Source organism: Cotesia glomerata, linkage group LG3 (genome assembly GCF_020080835.1).
Source record: "Cotesia glomerata isolate CgM1 linkage group LG3, MPM_Cglom_v2.3, whole genome shotgun sequence".
Taxonomy (NCBI): domain Eukaryota; kingdom Metazoa; phylum Arthropoda; class Insecta; order Hymenoptera; family Braconidae; genus Cotesia; species Cotesia glomerata.
This window is the reverse complement of record NC_058160.1, coordinates 13724654-13742851: the sequence shown is the minus strand read 5'-3', so window position 1 is coordinate 13742851 and position 18198 is coordinate 13724654. Positions and strand designations below refer to the sequence as shown.

Sequence of the window (18198 nt, the reverse complement as noted above, 5' to 3'; positions counted from 1 at the left end):
CTTCAGGGTCAACCGTTTTCCTAATTTTTTTTTCTCGAAATTACTGAAATTTTTAAACTTTTAATTGATCAAACATTTTAAACTTATTATTTTTATTGAAGTATGAAATCTACTTCTATTTTGGCTGCCAAATAGCCTCTTTGAAAATTAAACCAAATTTAATATATTTTCCACTTTTGTAAATAACTAATCGTTCAGAAAATGTTGGAAATTTTGTGAAAAATAAAATTTTAAAAATTGTTCATCTCGATCAATTTTAATAATATTCAACGAAAATTTGCAGAGAATTCAACTGTGGCAGAAATTCTAAAAACTTTGCCCAATATCTATATAATTTTGTTTCAAGCATTTAATATAATCAGTACTTATGTCCTTTTTATCGATTACTGTTGTGTACTATAGAAACGCGCAGTCTCAATGGTTCCACGGATGACGTGATAGAAAATATACTAGTCTTATAGATATAAGTGTAAGCAGCATCAGCTGTAACCACCTGTCAAAGATTTTATCGTTTTGAAAATGAAAACAAATCCACAATACTACAAACTGATTTTAGTCTTTATCGTTCTTTTATTTATATCGTTCTGCAGTAACTTTGAGCTTCATCGAGGTTAGTGATTGTTTTTTATCGTCATAAATTACTAAACTATTGGTTACAATATTTGATACTATAGTGTAGTTCTTCAGATTAATACACAGTTAGAATTTATGAGCAAAAATCAAAGAAAGAAAGTTACTAACGTAATTTAGTTATCTACCCAAAAATACCAACTATCTTAACTTCTGAGATTTCATGGTTCAATTTTTATCAAAGAGTATTGAAGCAGCAGTCGATGTGTAAAACTTCAAAAAAAAAAATTGAAAACTGTTCATAAAATTTGAGAACGGCTTACTGTACGAACTATTCCTTGAAATTTTCGCTACGTTTATTACAACCTCGAAAATGTGCCTACTATGAAGTTTTGACCTCACTTTCTAAACATGAATTAATAAAAATTTCAGTAATTGTGTCGTTGAAGCTAAATTTACTTAAGAAGTTACATGGGTTTCCTTCGAGAAAAAATGACCTATTCTCTACAATTTTTTTTTTTATTGAAAAAAAGGAATATTTAATTCAAACTTTTTACTATCTTGAAGATACATTTTCAATAAAGAATAACTGAAATTGAATAAAAAACAAATATTAAAAACTCTGCTAATGTGACCGGAAATGTGATTTCCGGCGAGCCCTCGGAAAAAAGATGCGTCTGCGTTATCAGCGAAACTCCTAGCAGGATCATCAAAAGTGAAAAAAAATCTGTGCTTTAGTAAAGACTTTAAACTAGGTCTTGAACAAAGAAAAAAAAATTAGGAAAACGGTTGACCCAAAAGGCCATCTCTGCAACTTTCCGCTACCTCCATACCTAAGCGCTCAACAATTCACTTATTTTTTAAGCTCTTCGAGCTTATAAATATAATTGTTATCTAATTTTCAGCTCTCCGAGCTCAAATAAATAGCTATTCTGTGCTTTTGAGCTCTTCGAGCTTAAAAGGCTGATAGTGGTTTCATAGAACACTATTTTTTGAATTTTCAAACCGCAATAACTTTCGAATGAATAAACTTATTTTCTCGTGGTTTACGGTATTCAACGCAGTTTTTTGAGTTCTTTAAAGAATCTTTAAGCGTAAATTGTTCAGACAATTTTTCAATTTTTTTCGACAATATATCACGAACGAACCAACCGATTTTGACCGGGCTGGTGGCAATTGACATGGTTTTTGAGGTTAAGAGATAGTTAGTTTTTGGAATAGAACGGTTCAGCCGTTTATAAGATATTTCAGAAAAACGAATTTTTTGAAATTTTATTTATGAGATTTCTCAAAATTCATCGACTTAAATTCTGTAAAATAGTATCAAAATTCTAAAGGAAAAGAAACTCTTTGGAACGCCGCTTATTTCGATCGAATCGGATAATCCGTTCAAAAATTATGAGAGATTTACACATACACAGACACACACAGACACACAGACACACACACACACACACACACACACACACACACACACACACGCACGCACACACACACACACACGCTCGGGGCAGAAGAGATACTGCTACCGGGCGCGTCTCCCCGAGCGGATGGGAGAACGCTCGCTGTCCTTGGATGACACTTAATCTCTTAGTTGATGAGGTACAGCGGGTAGGAGCCAAGCAAAATAACCAAACAAAATAAGCTCCCGTGGACAAAACTCCCCTTTAATGGGTTGGTCGCACTAACTGACCTAGCAAGACGATTGGTTCCTGCTGTAACTCACTGGGAGTGTCCGGAACCTGTATCGTAGTTTCCGACGATGCAGGCTACGGCTGATGTAAGCTTGCTCTGCCGAGGTGAAAGTTGCAGCAGTGGATCAGGAGCCAGCCACTTCGGGCCTTGATCAGGAAGTACGCAGTGAGTGTTAGAGATCGGAATCTTCACCGCTTCGAGCAAGTCTAGTCCGTCCGTGTATTCCGGGACTGGCTAAGTGTCGGCTAGGCCTCAGGGAACTGGGGTAGGAGTACTATCTCCGAGGGTACACCCGTTCCTAGTTATGGCAACCCGCTCCACTCCATACGATGCGCTGGTAAATCAAAAAAGTATGAGTAACCCACAGAAAACAAACAAGAGTGGAAACGGGCTACATGCCCAACAAACAGCGATTGAAACGAGCGCTGAAATGAAGCGGTCACAAGCGTTGGAACGCCTAGAGAAACTGACGAGCGAGTTAAATCTTTTCGTTCAGTCAAAGGTCAACATCCACAAGGAGATAAAAAACAAGACGACTAGTGTAGCGAACGCACTTCAACGTTTCAAAAAACTGGACGAAGAATGGCGCTCATCATTACACCGCACCCCTTGTGCTACATCGGAGAGAAACAGTCAAGTGGTTGTTGAAGAAGCGATGGACACTGGAGCCGAAGGTGACGGAGAATCAATCGCTGAAGAAGAAAGTGAAACTTTAACAACGGCAGAGACTAAATCCCTTGACCAAGACGGCCGCATCCTGAGGAAGTTGAAAAGAAAAATTCGTTCTCCCGAAGGCGGAGCTTTTCATACTCCCAAGAAGCTGAAAGACATTGGACCTGGTCATCCCATCAAGAAGCAGGAAGTGGTTAAGGATCTTCCACAAAACTCTGGTGAACAGAACAAGAAGCCAGGCTGGGAAAAGGTGCAGTCCAGAAAGGACAAGAAGAAGGAGCGCAGGAAACTGCCCCCAGAAAAACCTCTGGTGCCTCCACCGAAGCCGAACCAGAAGCCAAGAAGAACAGCAACGAGACCGGAGGCACTTATTATCCGTCCAGCGAACAAAGATAAGTATTCTGAAATACTTACACGGATCAAGGCGGACGTTCGCCCAGATCAGGTCCGCAACACAGTCGAGAAGATACGCAGGACCACGACAGGGAACATTCTCATCACGCTGTTGAAAGGCAGTAATGATAGAGGTAAAGACCTGCAGAAGACTATCGCGGGAATACTTAAGGAGGACGCAAATGTCATTAGTACAGGACCTGAAGAAGACCTGGAAATTCGCGATATTGACGATACTACAACTAAAGATGAGATTCTAACAGCTTTACAAGAGGCAGCTGGAAACGATTGTGGTATAACAGTAGAGGCCATTAAAATTCGTAAGGTCTTACGTAGCAGAACACAAATTGCGTCGGTGACGTAGTGGTAGTACACTATGTGGGTATACTACCTCTGAAATACTAAAGTGCAATACTCAAAAATGGCTGAGAAAAATGCACTTAAAGTTTACCCAGCACTATAATATATTAATAGGTAAATAATTGATACATTAAATTATTCTTTAATAAAAAATTTTTCAATTTTAAACTTCATTTCTATAAATTATCTGCGGTGGTACAAACAAATAATAAGTCGAAAATTAAATGGAAAATTATACATTTTTTTAATTAATTAAAGCAATATTTTATAATTACGTATTATGAGATATTATTACATGATCCTGAGTGATACTTATGATAAAAACATTCAAAACAAAAAGTTTTTCTACACCAAGAACAACAAATAAATGCTGCTTTTTTACAATGACACGGTATTTTTAAACGATCTAATGAGAAACACCCATCATTGACATTAGTAAAAAAATTTCTTGTGTCACAAAGCCCGCTGGCGAACCAGGCATATTCCATCATGTCTCGAAATATTGGCGCTGACAATTGGTGATGAATAATCGAATGAATTTTTATGCAATCCTCTCGGGAATGAATTTCATAATTCTTATCTAGAAGTTCAGCGGTACTTTGCAATCGTTTGATAAAATTTTTCACTTGTCTATAGAAATAGACATCACATGGTTGAACTAACGGAGTACATTTTGGAGGTATAACTTTAAATGTGCATGTAGGCATTTTTTTATCATCCTGAAATATTTCATATTTTTATCATATAATTCTGGCTTCACTTGTCCTGTCCACGAGTCAATAATTAAAAGAAATTTATTTTTTTGAACATATGGCATTAAACATTTCTCTAGAAAATTTTTATAGAGAGTAGTTGTCAGTTTTCCTGATTTTGATGATGTGACAATAACATTTTTATATTTTTTCAAATATTCTTCTACGTTTTTCTTTATTCTTGGCCCAAAATCACCTGTAGGCTCTTGCAAACAAATAAAAACATGTGGTAGTAATTTTCCAGATAATGTTATGCTATATTGTGCAGTATATGAGTGTGACACCTTGGTCATGTCTTGTACTTTTGCAAACACTGTTTTGCTTCCTTTTTCCGTCAGTGTCCTATTAAACATTGATTGGTATTGACATCCTGAAAATATGAATTTTAAAAAATCTAATGATTAACTTCAATTAAATTTAATAATGGAATAAAAAATAATTAGTTTACCGTTAGAAAATTTATATACCTGTTTGATCTGTATTAATAACGAAGTCACTATCGAAGTTAGATATCAATTGTTTTGTTTGAATGCAAAACATTTGTCTGTTACAAATTTTGTAATTTTGCGTTGACGAATGTTGTGTCTTTGTTTAAATTTTTTTACCCATAGGTCGGACGCTGTAAATTGAAGATTAGGAAACTGTCTGGCTGCAGCTAAAGCCCATTGCTGCAAATTTCGTGTAGTCACTTGTTGATAATTTTGTCTTGCCTCGACGAAGCGGTCATACGTCCAAGAATCAATCACATGATATTTATCAAATTTAGTTCCACCATGTTCAACATCTTTTTCCCATACTTTCGAATGATCCATTCTCTTCAAATGACTACATCCATTTTTTTGTAATGTCTCTAGTTTCCATGAAGGGTGAGCTTTTGCTATGTTTAAAACTTTAATTTTATATTCCAGAGGAATATAATCCATCATTTTTTGTTTTTGTTTTTTTTCATCTGGAACATAGTCATCAACTGAATTATCTTCTACTGCTTCAAAATTTCCGTCTGGGCATTCTTCTTGAGCATGAATCAATTCTTGATCGCTTACGAACTTCTTTTTATTTAACATCTCTAACGTATTATCATATAATTCTCTACCAATCAACATAGCATCTTCAGATAGAGTGTCAGAAGATGTTTTTGCAATTAAATCACTTTCAAGAAGTAAACCTTCATAATACACTACTCCATCTTTTAGCCGTTGCTTCGATAAATCACTATGTAAGGATGTATCAGGAGTGTTTTCATCTCCATGAGAAGAACTGGCTTCGCTTGATGACATTTTATAAATTATAAAACAATTTTAAAAGTAAATTTCACTGCACAAATACGTCTGTTCGTGTCGAAATTCAGAAACTAACTGCTATAGTCAAGCTTCTGAAAAAGTGGTGGGACTAACATAGGTTCAAGGACAACAACATGACTATTCTTCCGGTGGGCCAACAGAGCTCGAATCGATATACAGTTTACAATAACTCGAGGACAAGAATTATTGTACCCTCATACCATATTCGACCCTTCTTATTGTCTGGCGCAGGTATATATTTTTCAGTTAAACTTATAATGAATATGAGAGTTATAAGAATTATTCATGAATTACAAATATCTCATGATATACACCGTAGATAATTTATAGAAATGAAGTTGAAAATAAAAAAATATTTTATTAAAGAATAATTTAATGTATCAATTATTTACCTATTAATATATTATAGTGCTGAGTAAACTTTGAGTGCGTTTTTCTCAGCCATTTTTGAGTATTGCACTTTAGTATTTCAGAGGTAGTATACCCACATGGTGTACTATCACTGCGTCAAAGATTATCCAAATCCGTTTCCCCAAGGTCGTATCCTCCCCTTGTAAGACCAGTCCGATGTTATAAATGCTGGCATTTTGGACACCGTGCGGTTCAGTGCACAAGTGAAGTCGACCGCTCCAAACTTTGCATTAAATGTGGAGAAGAGGGATACAAAATCGTCGAATGTAATAAGCCTGCTAAATGCGCACTGTGTGCGGATCAACCCGGTACAGAGAATAACGCCCATCATGCCGGCACAAGCAGATGCCCAGTATACCAAGAGGCACTCAAGAAGATAACTGATAAACGAAAATGAGAATACTGCAGCTAAACATCAACCACTGTGAGGCGGCACATGATTTGCTCATGCAGACAGTACGTGAACAGAAGCTTGACCTTGTGCTTATATCGGAACCGTATAAACACCTCGGCGGCCAACCATGGGAAACTGACTGCACCACAAAAGCTGTCATATGGTCCTGTCGCAAGCTCCCCTTCCAGAGTGTCGTTAACAATGGCAGCGCCGGCTTTGTTGCAGCATCGGTAGATGGCATCCGCTTTTACAGCTGCTACGCACCACCTAGCCTCACTATTGTTGAATTCATGGACTTTCTGGATCGACTGACGGAGGACGCGAAGCAGTACTACCCAGTGGCAATAGCTGGAGACTTCAACGCCTGGGCAGTGGAATGGGGCAGCAAACACACCAACGCTCGAGGTAAAGAACTACTGGAAGCTTTTTCTACGTTAGATGTAGTATTGTTAAACAGCGGCGATGCGCCGACGTACACTAAAGGAGACGCAAGTTCTATTGTGGATCTTACTTTTGTCAGCAGCAGCCTCATCAGAGGAAACTACGACTGGAAGGTGATGGAGATCTACACGGCCAGCGATCACAATGCGATTCTCTGGGAAGTATCAAAGGACCAGAATCCTAGAAGACCGGCTAAGAAACTTGACATCGTTGGGTCGAAGGTGAAATCCTTTGACCCAGGTGCTCTAGCAGCTGCCCTAAATAGTGAACCGCTTACTACTGGATCTGCAGAAGAAATGATCAAGGACTGGATGAAGAGAGTGACTCAGGCTTGCGACACCTGCATGCCCCGTAAACGGGGCATGAATCAAAGACCTTCGGTGCACTGGTGGAACGAACACATCAGCTTCTTACGGAAAGAGTGTCTCAAGAAAAGAAGAATATCTCAGCGTGGTTATCAGCGGCCTGACTCAGCGGAACTAGTCGCAGAATAAAGCCATCAAGGATAGCAAGAAGAACTGCTGGAAAGAGCTAATCAACGAGGTGGACAAAGACTTGTGGGGTAGACCTTACAAGGTAGTCATGGCACACCTGAAATATCAGCCAATGCCGTCTCCTACGTGTCCTCAACTCTTACAGAAGATCGTGACTGCGCTGTTTCCACGACAGCGCGTTTTCAACTATCTGTTGACACAGGACGAACTGAATGATATCCCACCTGTCACGAAGAAGAACTGATGGAAGCTTGTTACCGCGTCGGGAATAATAAAGCACCGGGATTGGACGGAATCCATAATATTGCCTTGAAAACATCTATTAAAGCAGCGCCAGCGTTATTCCTCGACGTCTACAACATCTGTTTGAAGGAAGGGATTTTCCCTCGGAAGTGGAAACAACAACGGCTGACACTACTTCCTAAAGGGAAAAAGCCACCGGAAGAACCGTCATCTTATCGTCCACTCTGCATGCTGGATACAGCCGGTAAGATACTAGAACGTATAATCCACCAAAGGATAGAAGCAGTTGTCGATCTACTCTTGGCAGACAATCAGTACGGATTTCAGAAAGGACGTTCAACCCTGGACGCGATCAACCTGGTTGTCGGTATAGCCAAAGACGCAATCGCCGGTACCAGATGGAAGGGGGGAACGAAGAAATATTGCCTGGTGGCAACTTTAGACATAAAAAATGCCTTCAACTCCGCCAACTGGGATTGCATCATGCAAGCCCTTCAAGAGATGAACGTACCAGGATACCTGCGAAGGATAGTCGCTAGCTACTTCACAGATAGAGTCCTGAGATATGACACGAAGAATGGTCCAAAGGAGTATGATGTTACTGGAGGTATAGCGCAGGGTTCTGTTCTCGGTCCACTTCTCTGGAATGTCATGTACAACGGATTGTTGAGTCTGAAACTACCAAGAAATGTCAAACTGGTAGCGTACGTGGACGACCTAGCCGTAGTAATCGTCGCCAAGCATCTTGATGAGATAAAACATATGTTCGCTATCACCTTTGAGCGAATTGACCAGTGGATGGACACAGTAAATCTACAACTGGCTAAACAGAAGACCGAGGCTGTACTTATCACTAGCAGGAAAGTGGTGGAAACGATCAATCTAAACGTCGGAGACCAAGAAATCACATCCCAACCATTCATTCGATATCTGGGAGTGATGCTCGATGCCCGACTTAACTTCAAATAACAAGTTGAACCCGTGACCGCCAAAGCATCAGCAGTAGTAGCCAACCTAGTACGATTGATGCCCAACATCGGTGGCCCGAAGCAGACAAGGAGGTCATTGCTATCATCAGTAGTTACATCGGTCCTCACATATGGTATATCCATTTGGGCCGACGCACTTGAGATCCAAGAATCATGGAGAAAAGCATGTCCAGTTTACCAACTGAGCGCGCTAAGAGTAGCCATCACCTTTCGAACAATATCAGAGGAAGCAGTGTGTATCATTTCTGGAACTTTGCCGCTCAGAGTCCTAGCTGAGGAAAGACGGAACCTTTACCAACGAAAGAGGACAACCACACAAAGTGCTGAGGAACTCAGAGCTGAAGAACGGCAAAACAGCATCGCACGATGGCAATCGCAGTGGGACGCCGCGACAACAGGGAGATGGACACACCGTCTCATACCGAAGATCGACTTTTGGCTAAACCGAAGGTCAATTACTATCTGACGCAGTTGTTGTCAGGACATGGATGTTTTTGGACGTATCTTCACCGCTTCAAGCATGATGATTCACCAGAGTGCCCGTCCTGCCCAGGAATCAATGAAGTTGCGGAGCACGTTTTCTTTGAGTGCCCACGATTTTACCTACAGCGAGATGAGCTGGAGACGATCCTAAAGAAGAAAATCCAACTAGAGACAATAGTAGAAGCAATGTTGTCATCAAGAGCCTCCTGGAACGCCGTCAGCACATTTGCAACAGAAGTCCTTATAGACTTGCGTTCCATCGGAAGAAGAAGAGCAAATGACAACAACTAGAAGAAAGGTAAAATAACACCTTAGCTACCAGAAGAAAGAGCAGTAGCTAGATCCTACCCTCACGAAGTAATGCCTAACGGCGGTTTTCATGAGGGATTAGGGGAAAAAGGAAAAGGGGTTTAGGGTTTAGTGGGTAGGGGCGCTAGCGTCGAGTTTTAGTATGACACTGCGTCGAGTCGCCACATATCCAGACCAAACAACTATGCCTAGAATCCGTAAAAAGGATTCCCCCCCCCCTCTTAAAACAAAAAAAAAACACACACACACACGCATACACACACACACACACAGGTACACGCACGTACGCACACACACGCATACACGCATACACACACACACACACATACATTAGGGTAGGTGAAAAAAATCGATTATTTTTTTTTTAACTTTCGACATTGAAAAGTTGGTTCTCAGGCACCTCTAGAAAATGCTTACCAAATTTAAGCTCTTAGTATTGATAGGAAGCTTATGCTCATCACAGTTTTACATTTTTTGTTAGCCTCTTATGTAAAAGATCATATCTCACTATTGATCAACTTTTTAATTAAATCTTTATACACATTTATGTGGAAAATTGAATGATCTACATACAATATCCGACATGTGTAAGCGATTACATTAACCATTTCAAAGATATCCGCGGTCAAAGTTAAAAAAATTTATCAAAAAAAAATTAGGAAAACGGTTGACCCTGAAGGCCATACCAGCAACTTTCCGCTAATTCTATACCCAGGCGCTTAAAATTGCACTCATAGCGTTTTTTAACTCTTCGAGCTCAAAAATACAATTTATGGGTTAGTTTGAGCTCTCTAAGCTTAAAGAGATGCTTTTGAGATCTTCTAGCTTAAGAATCTTATCAAAGTTCAATGAAATAGTCATTACAAAAAAACAATTTTTTCGATTTTTTTCGACAACGATATCTCACAAACGCATCAACCGATTCTGACGCTTTTGGTGGCGATGGATGCTAGTTTTTGATGCTAGTTAAATCGATTTAAACTTAAAGATTCTTTATGAGACCAAGAAACTGCGTCGAATGCCGACAACCGAGTGAAAATCGGTCGGTTCATTCAAAAGTTATTGCGATTTGAAAATTCAAAGAATAGTGTTCTATGAAACTTCATTCAGACTTTTGAGCTTGAAGAGTTCAAAAGAATAGATAATCTATTTCTTTGAGCTCCAAGAGCTTAAAATAACTTAAATTTTATTTTGGAGCTCAAATAGCTCAAAAACATCTTTAGTGCCATTTTAAGCGCCTAGGTATGGAACTAGCGGGATGTTGCAGGGATGGCCTTCAGGGTCAACCAATTTTAGTATTCAAAGGTGTCAAAAATTTAATTTTCTGTAGTAAATATTTTCCATTATTTTTTTTATGATCAATAATTTCGCCGTCAATTCAAAATTAACTATCACCGTCATCAAAAATTTTGACCACTCATAAAAATTAATCCTTCATTACGGCGATAATATTAGGACTACGGAAAAATTTTCCGTAGAAAAGATCTGAAAAATTTAATTTTCTATCAAAAGTACACTATTTAATTTTTCCGTAAGATCAATAGTTTCACCTTTATTCCAAAATAAAGGTCTTAACTATCAAAAACTTTCATCCTCATTATAAGATCATTATCAGATTTCTATTGATAGAATTACGTTGATAATATATTAGTATGTTATGTCCGAAGGCGTTAAAAATGCGGTAGCGAAGTAACGGTGGAGGATCGGACTAACTATTAAGAATACACAACGAGGGGTTTTAATTCTCGTTGTTAAATTATTTGTTGTGGGAGCTTTCGAGAGACGAAATACCACGCCTTTTGAAGAGACTGAGAATTTTCGTAGAGATTTGATTTTCTTGAATTTAATAAATTACTTTCCACTTACCGTTAGATGACTTGTTCCTTACTGATCCGGGCCTTGAAGGGCGGCTGGAAGCGTTCTCGAGTCTGGATGTTGAATTTGAGGGCCAGGAATGGATGATCAAGGGCTGCTTTCTCAGTAAAGAACGACTCGAGATTCGTGTAGTTGGTCTTTATTAGAACAGCAGCAATCAGGAAGTTACACGTTTCACAATAATTTTATTTAACACTTATAAACTACTTATTGAAATTTTACACTTTAATTTACGGTTAACGTCTTTCCAGTTTCCCGCAGGAAAAAGTGCGTAACTGACCGAATAATAACTAAACTTAACGGATTCAAACCGATGTAAATGCGGAGCAAATTAAACGGTTAATCCCTTATATTAATAAACTTATCTATTTTACGTCTGCCGGATGACCGAGACCCGCTTGAACTAAGTGCAGCGCAAATTAGAACAAAAGCCCTTACAGACGGCGGCCCGCTTTAACTAAGTGCAGTGCAAATTAATTAAAAGACCTGAATTTAATTTTATCACGTTCGCCGTACAAACGGAGACCCGCTTGATCTAAGTGCAGCGCAAATTAAATCAAAAGCCTCTATGAACGTCGGCCAGTTAACGAAGATACTTGAATTGAAATAGTTAAAAGACGTTGGGCGGTGGTTGCCGCCTCTTTTAAAAGTTCCCGCTGCTTAGCTTGCAGAAATCCCCATCGGTCAGTCGGCAGTCGCAACGATATTAATTTTAAGGTGGTTTTTGCGCATAGGTGGGTCTTCCATCTAAAGCGGGAATTTTAAATAAAAAGAAAAATTTTCGGGCGGACAACAAAGTACTATAAAAAAGTTTTCCTAATAACGTAGTAAGAAATTGGATTTTCTAAAAAAAAGATTTCTTAAGAGTTTTGCTTAGGACCAATACTTTTGCTGTACTTTTGAAATTAGTTTTTGAAGTTTAAACTACATATCAAATTTCCATCTTATTATTACGGTAAAAATATTTGACCTGCGAAGTATTCATCAAACAAATATTGTTAAAAATAAAATATTTTTTTTTTATTTTTTTATGATTTTTTTTAGGAAAAATATTTTCACTGATATTTCACAATTACGGCGTGTAATCAGCAAAAACATAAACTATTTCATGCCTTAAGCGCGAGCGTATGCATGCTCTACTAGTGCCTAAACATGAAAAAACTAGGTTCCGTCAGAGTTTTAGTTAAATAAATAATAATATAGTGGTTAAAGTCGGTCGGCCTTCATACCATAATAAAAGAAAACATCGTCATTTTTCTAATCAATGAATATCTGGTCTAACCCGCAATTTAGATAATAAATGAATTTTTCCGAAAAAATCCTGTAAAATTCATATAACACTCTTTTTTTAATCACCATAACTTTCGAAAAACAAAACGAATTCTTTTAAATTTTATTTCAATATGTCCGTAAATTCATTGTGACAAATTTATTAAAAAACTACAACTCTATTATCATTCGTTTGATTATAAAATGATAAAATGTTTACTGTTGAAGCTAAAATATCTACAGTTTAGGCTGCCATGTATAAAAAAAAATTAGGAAAACGGTTGACCCTGAAGGCCATCCCTGCAACTTCCAGCTAATTCCATACTTAGGTGCTTAAAATTGCACCAATGGCGTTTTTGAGCTCTTCGAGCTGATTAATTTTTGGAATTGAACCATCAAGCCGTTTAAAAGTTATTCCAAAAAAACCACATTTGAAAAAAATTTTTTTTTTAGTTTTTTGAAGATTTCTCAAAATCTATTGATCTGAATCGGTCCAAATAGTTTTTAAAATCTAAGTTTGGTCAAGCCCTTTCGAATAGCACCAACCGCAATGAAATCGGTCAAGCCGTTCAAAAGTTATAAGCGGTTCACATACTTTCACACACACACACATACATACAGACGCCGTGACAACCTCGCGGGGATAGTCAGGGAAGCTTCCTGTGACCTTCAAACGTCGAGATCTGATGAAAACTCGGTTTTTGCAAAATGGGGTGAAAACAATAACTTTCCGATTTTTGAAAATCTTCGATTTTCGTAGCGGGAAGTTAAAAATATATAAACAGAGTTAGTGAAGACCTGCTTCTTCTATCGGAGCATGGTAGATGACGTTAGAAAAGAAATCCATTCTATCGGCGAGAATTTGAAAAATTTTAAAATAACACGAGCGCTTAAGGCATACACATTTGAATTTTCCAAACTTGTTATTATTAGAATTCTACTTTTAGAATTATGACGAAAAAATGGATCCTAAAAGTTATGTTTTAAACAAAAGTTGTAAGAAATATAATTTTTTACGAAAAAGTTTTCTCATGAATCTCTTTCAGAAACAATATTTTTGCCGAAATTTCAAAATTGGTATCGACACTTTTTTTGTAGACAATCAGTCAAAATATATCCGGTCACAAAATATGAATAAAAAAAAAAAAATCCAAGTAACCGTTGTAAATTTTAAAAATCAACAAAATTATTTTTGCAAATTGAAAAATCGAGAAATAATTTTTTGAACGTACTTGATGTGCGTAGTTACAGATTGAATAACTCAATGACGCCCACCGACGACGTACAAGACATTTTTTTTGATTTTTGAAAATCATAACGTTTACTTGGTTTCATTTTGTTGTGGAGGTTTCGAGAATACGTCTTGTGAAAATAAAAAAAGAAACTAATAATTAATTGAATAATTGGTAGCTGGTATTTGAATACTTAATGAATATCAAATTACTACATCTAAATTTCGAATATTTATATAAAAACTACTAGACTTGTTACATTTCGCCAATATTTTTTTTTTTTTAAACATTAGTGATGTTGAAATTACGTACATGGTGAAACAAGAGTTATAAGGAAAGTATATTGTGACGGAATTAGAAAATTCTGACAAGAACCGTAAGCCAATAAAAATATAATTAATTTCAGATCCACAAGAAATTGTAAATGATTATTTGGATTTATAATTAGTGTCAACGAACAGTATATAATATATATAATATAATAATAATACTTTATTGCTTCCTAGGAATACATGTTCCCATAGCAAGGGAGAATCACAATTGCATAAAAGTTTAAGAGTACAAAGTTAGAATAAATTACAGTTATTAAAATAAATTAACAAGGAAGATAGATTGATTAAGTGAGATGAACTATCAAATATAAGTTATTCAAATAATATAAATGCTCTTATTGCACATGCGCTTCGTACATAATGAAAAAGAGGCTTGATAAGCCCACTTGTAGGTTTGAGAATTTCCTGGACTGTAGAGGAGGATCCAATATTGGTCTTTAAGTATTGTTTACGAGGTTCCTTGAGCACCGGGCATCTTAGCAGAAAATGTTCAAGCGTGTCATTGTCGTTACAGTTGCAGATGGGGCATTTTTTACTACAGTCGAAATCGTACTTGTAGTTATTTACTTTAATTGATCAGAGGTAGCAGCTGGCCAGCCTGAGTTGGGTGAAAAGTCTGATTGCGGGAAACGAGGTTCTTAGGCGTAGGTAACTGTCGTCTGCTTCCACTGGAGTATAGGGCGTTTGTAGATAGTATGAGTTGGTTGCAATTCTTAGGTCTTGCTGACGAAGAGCGCCTTTATAGTGATTTAGGAAGGCTTCTTCCTTTGAGTGCCATCCATGGACGTTTAAGTTGGAGAGACCAAAAGCTATCAGTGGAGAAACTTCAGTGATAAGTGAGAAAAATTTCTTAAACCAGTTGGTTTTATCTGAGCAGGAATCATCTTTAGCAAGGTGTGCTAATCTATAGAGGCAGATTTTTGGTAGGCGTGTGTCATCCATCATAAGAACTTTAGTAACATATCTCCAGGTGGCCTTGATTACAAAGTAGGCTAATGGAGGTCTGTTGAGTTCCACTCTGAGTATCGCTCCAGCGGTAGTTCTAGGCAGACCAAAGACTTGCTTTATGAAGTCGCACTGGACTTTTTCTATGGCGTCCAGGTGATAAAGAGCCCAGATAGGTGATGAGTATAAGAGAGTCGCCGCTACTATGCTGTCAAATAGTTTGAACATGCTATCCACTGAGTCAACTCTGGATGCATATATGACCGAAACCACCATGTTCATTGCAGCCTGGGCTTTTTTGATAGCGCTCAGCGCTGTTGGTTTACTAAAACCGCTAGGTGAGAAGGTTAAGCCTAAATATTCATAGCTATCCACAATGTCTAGCTCTTGATCAGTAAAATAAAATTTTAGATTGTCAGGAATCCGACCCGCTTTGCGGCAGCATACCACTTTAGTTTTGGCAGTATTTACTATTAATTTATTGGCTTGACAGTATTTGCAGAGGAGGTCAATCTTTCTTTTCAGGTCGCTCTTGGAGGTTCCCAACAGAACTAAGTCGTCAGCATACAATAATGAAAGGATGTCCGTATAACCATCTAGGTTTACTTTTTCACAGCCGTTTTCCCTCAGAGAGTCTTCGAGATCAGCGATATATAATATAAAAAGCAGCGGGCTAAGAATCTCACCCTGCAATACACCTTCTGACGAAGTAAATTCCCGTGTAAATTCGTTGTTGTTTTTAACAGTAAAAGTGGCAGAATCATATATATTTTTTAGTATCCTGACAATTTTAGCGCTAACCCCCACATTGTATAATTTGAGCCATAGTAGATCGTGGTTTAGCGAGTCGAAAGCTCTTTTAAAATCCACGAATAGGGCATACAGTTTGGCTTTTCTTTGGCGTAGGCGGAGTTGAACAACAGTCATCAAGCTGAATAGATTATCTAAGCAGCCTTTTTTTTTTTGAAACCCAGCTTGCGACTCAGGTATGATATTTGTAGCTTTGGCCCATCTTTTCAGTCTATTGTTGATCATAAATGTGAACAGTTTTGTGAAATGATTAATCAGTGCTATTCCTCGGTAGTTAGACGGATCAAGTTTATTGCCTTTCTTGTGTAGCAGACTAATTGTAGAGATAAACCAGCTTTCCGGAATTACTTCTTGCTCAAGCACCTTGTTAAAGAGGCAAAGAATGTAGTATCTCCAGTTTGTAGGCATCGCTTTATAGACTTCATTTTTTATGTTGTCAGGACCTGGTGACTTATTTAGCTTACACTGTTTGATAGCTTGGTTCAGTTCCTCAAGAGATAACTCAGTGTCCAGCGTCTGGTCAAAGACTCCAAAAAACGTGTAGTTACTCAGGCTTTTTGGCGGGGTGTGCTCATCAAAGAATTTTTCCCACGTGGCTATATCGATTGGATTAGGAGAATGCGTCGGGCATTTTCTGAAGAGTCTAACTACTTTCCAAAATTCAGCAGAGTTTTTTACATTTGCTAGTTTTTCCAGGATGTTATTGTTAAACTGTGATTTTTTGGATTTAATGAGCGCTTTATGTTTTCTTCTTGACTCTAAATAATGGTTCTTAGTGCTGACTGAGAAGTTTTCCTCTTTGGCTTGTTTAAATAATCTTTTTAGCTCTTTTTTTGAGGTTCTGCAATCCCCATCGAACCAAGGATGGGTTTTCTTTGTATGGCTTGAAGGTCGGATTTCTCGAGTCAGCCCTGAGCAACTTGCCGCACTTTTTATAGCCTCCTGAAGATTTGAGTTGAGCACGTCCACTGAGAGGTAGGAAAAATCAGCACAGATTTTAGATGAATTGCGCATAGCTTCTTTGAACGAGTTTCTTGTTTCTTGATTCCAGATGTATTGAATTTTACTGAAACGATTGCCTCTGGTGGTTGACTTTGGAGCGTTGTGGGTATTGGGTGCGTAGAGTTGCAGAAGGAGTGGGAAATGATCGGAATCACTTTCTATTTGAAGTACCTCCAGGTCTTGGATTAATTCCAGGGACTGGATATTTGTAATTGCGAAGTCAATGAAGTGTCAACGAACAGTATTTTTACCGTAATTGTGAAAGTAGGATTAATTTAATGGATGGTTCAAATTTTTAATAATTATGAACCTTGCTTTTCGTATCACAGTAAAAAATTGGTTCTAAGAAGAAATCTGATAAGATAATTTTCATAGAAAATTGAATTTTTCACAACTTTTCTTAAAAAAATTTTTTCATAGAGCTAATATTTTCGCCGTAATCATGAGATGAAAATTTTATCAGTTATTTTAATTTTTGATGGCTCGAAAAATTAATTTTGAAATTACCGCAAAAATATTAGTCACAAGAAAGAATTATAAATGATCTTTCCTCAAAGAATCAAATTTTCTAAAACTTTTATCTTAAACAGTTTTCCATAGGACCTATATTTTTATCAAATTTCTTAGAACCCCGTGAAAAAATTTTCTGATCAGACTATATCAGGCCTGAAATAAGCCGTCCATATCAGGCCTGATATGGAGATTGGCCATATCAGATTATATATGGTTTGATATAAGTATATCAGACTATATACCCGCCCCGGTAAAAAAAATTATATATAATAGAGGTAAAACCAGAATTAAAAGCTCAAATTTTGATGGAATTATTTGTTTAGTATATGAAACTTTATATCGCTGGAAGGATTGGCTAACAATTTTTGAACTTGACAAAACTAATAATTTTTGTGAAATTAAATTTTTTTTAAGTTCCTATTATTTCATCCGCTAAAAATTATTTATGAAAAGATTGTTAATCATTGAAGTAACAGACTCTTAGACAGAAAAAGAGAATATGTTTTATAGTAATCACAAAATACCCACTGGAGTAAAAAAAAATTATATAGAACTACTAGCTGACCCGGCAAACGTTGTTTTGCCATATAAATAATTTCCTAGTAATTTCTAGTGTAGACAAAAAATAGCTTACTTATTGTAAGTATGTATGTATGTTAGAATGTGTATATTGTATGTATGTAAGAATGTGGTATATGCGTGAAATAAGCATG

General features: G+C 37.3%; 1 protein-coding gene across 2 annotated transcripts in view; it reads left to right on the top strand.

Moving 5' to 3' along the window:
• The first annotated feature begins 443 nt into the window (after window positions 1–443).
• Window positions 444–18198, top strand: part of LOC123261658 (neural proliferation differentiation and control protein 1-like) — a 228987-nt gene continuing 211232 nt past the window's right edge. The window contains exon 1 of one of the 2 annotated variants that reach the window (XR_006508723.1): window positions 444–610. Coding sequence is in view for 1 of the 2 variants with exons in the window: in XM_044723361.1 (XP_044579296.1) it covers window positions 520–610 (91 nt within the window). In the remaining variant the exon portion in view is untranslated. The remainder of the gene's footprint in view (window positions 611–18198) is intronic. The other variant, XM_044723361.1, reaches the window with a different exon arrangement.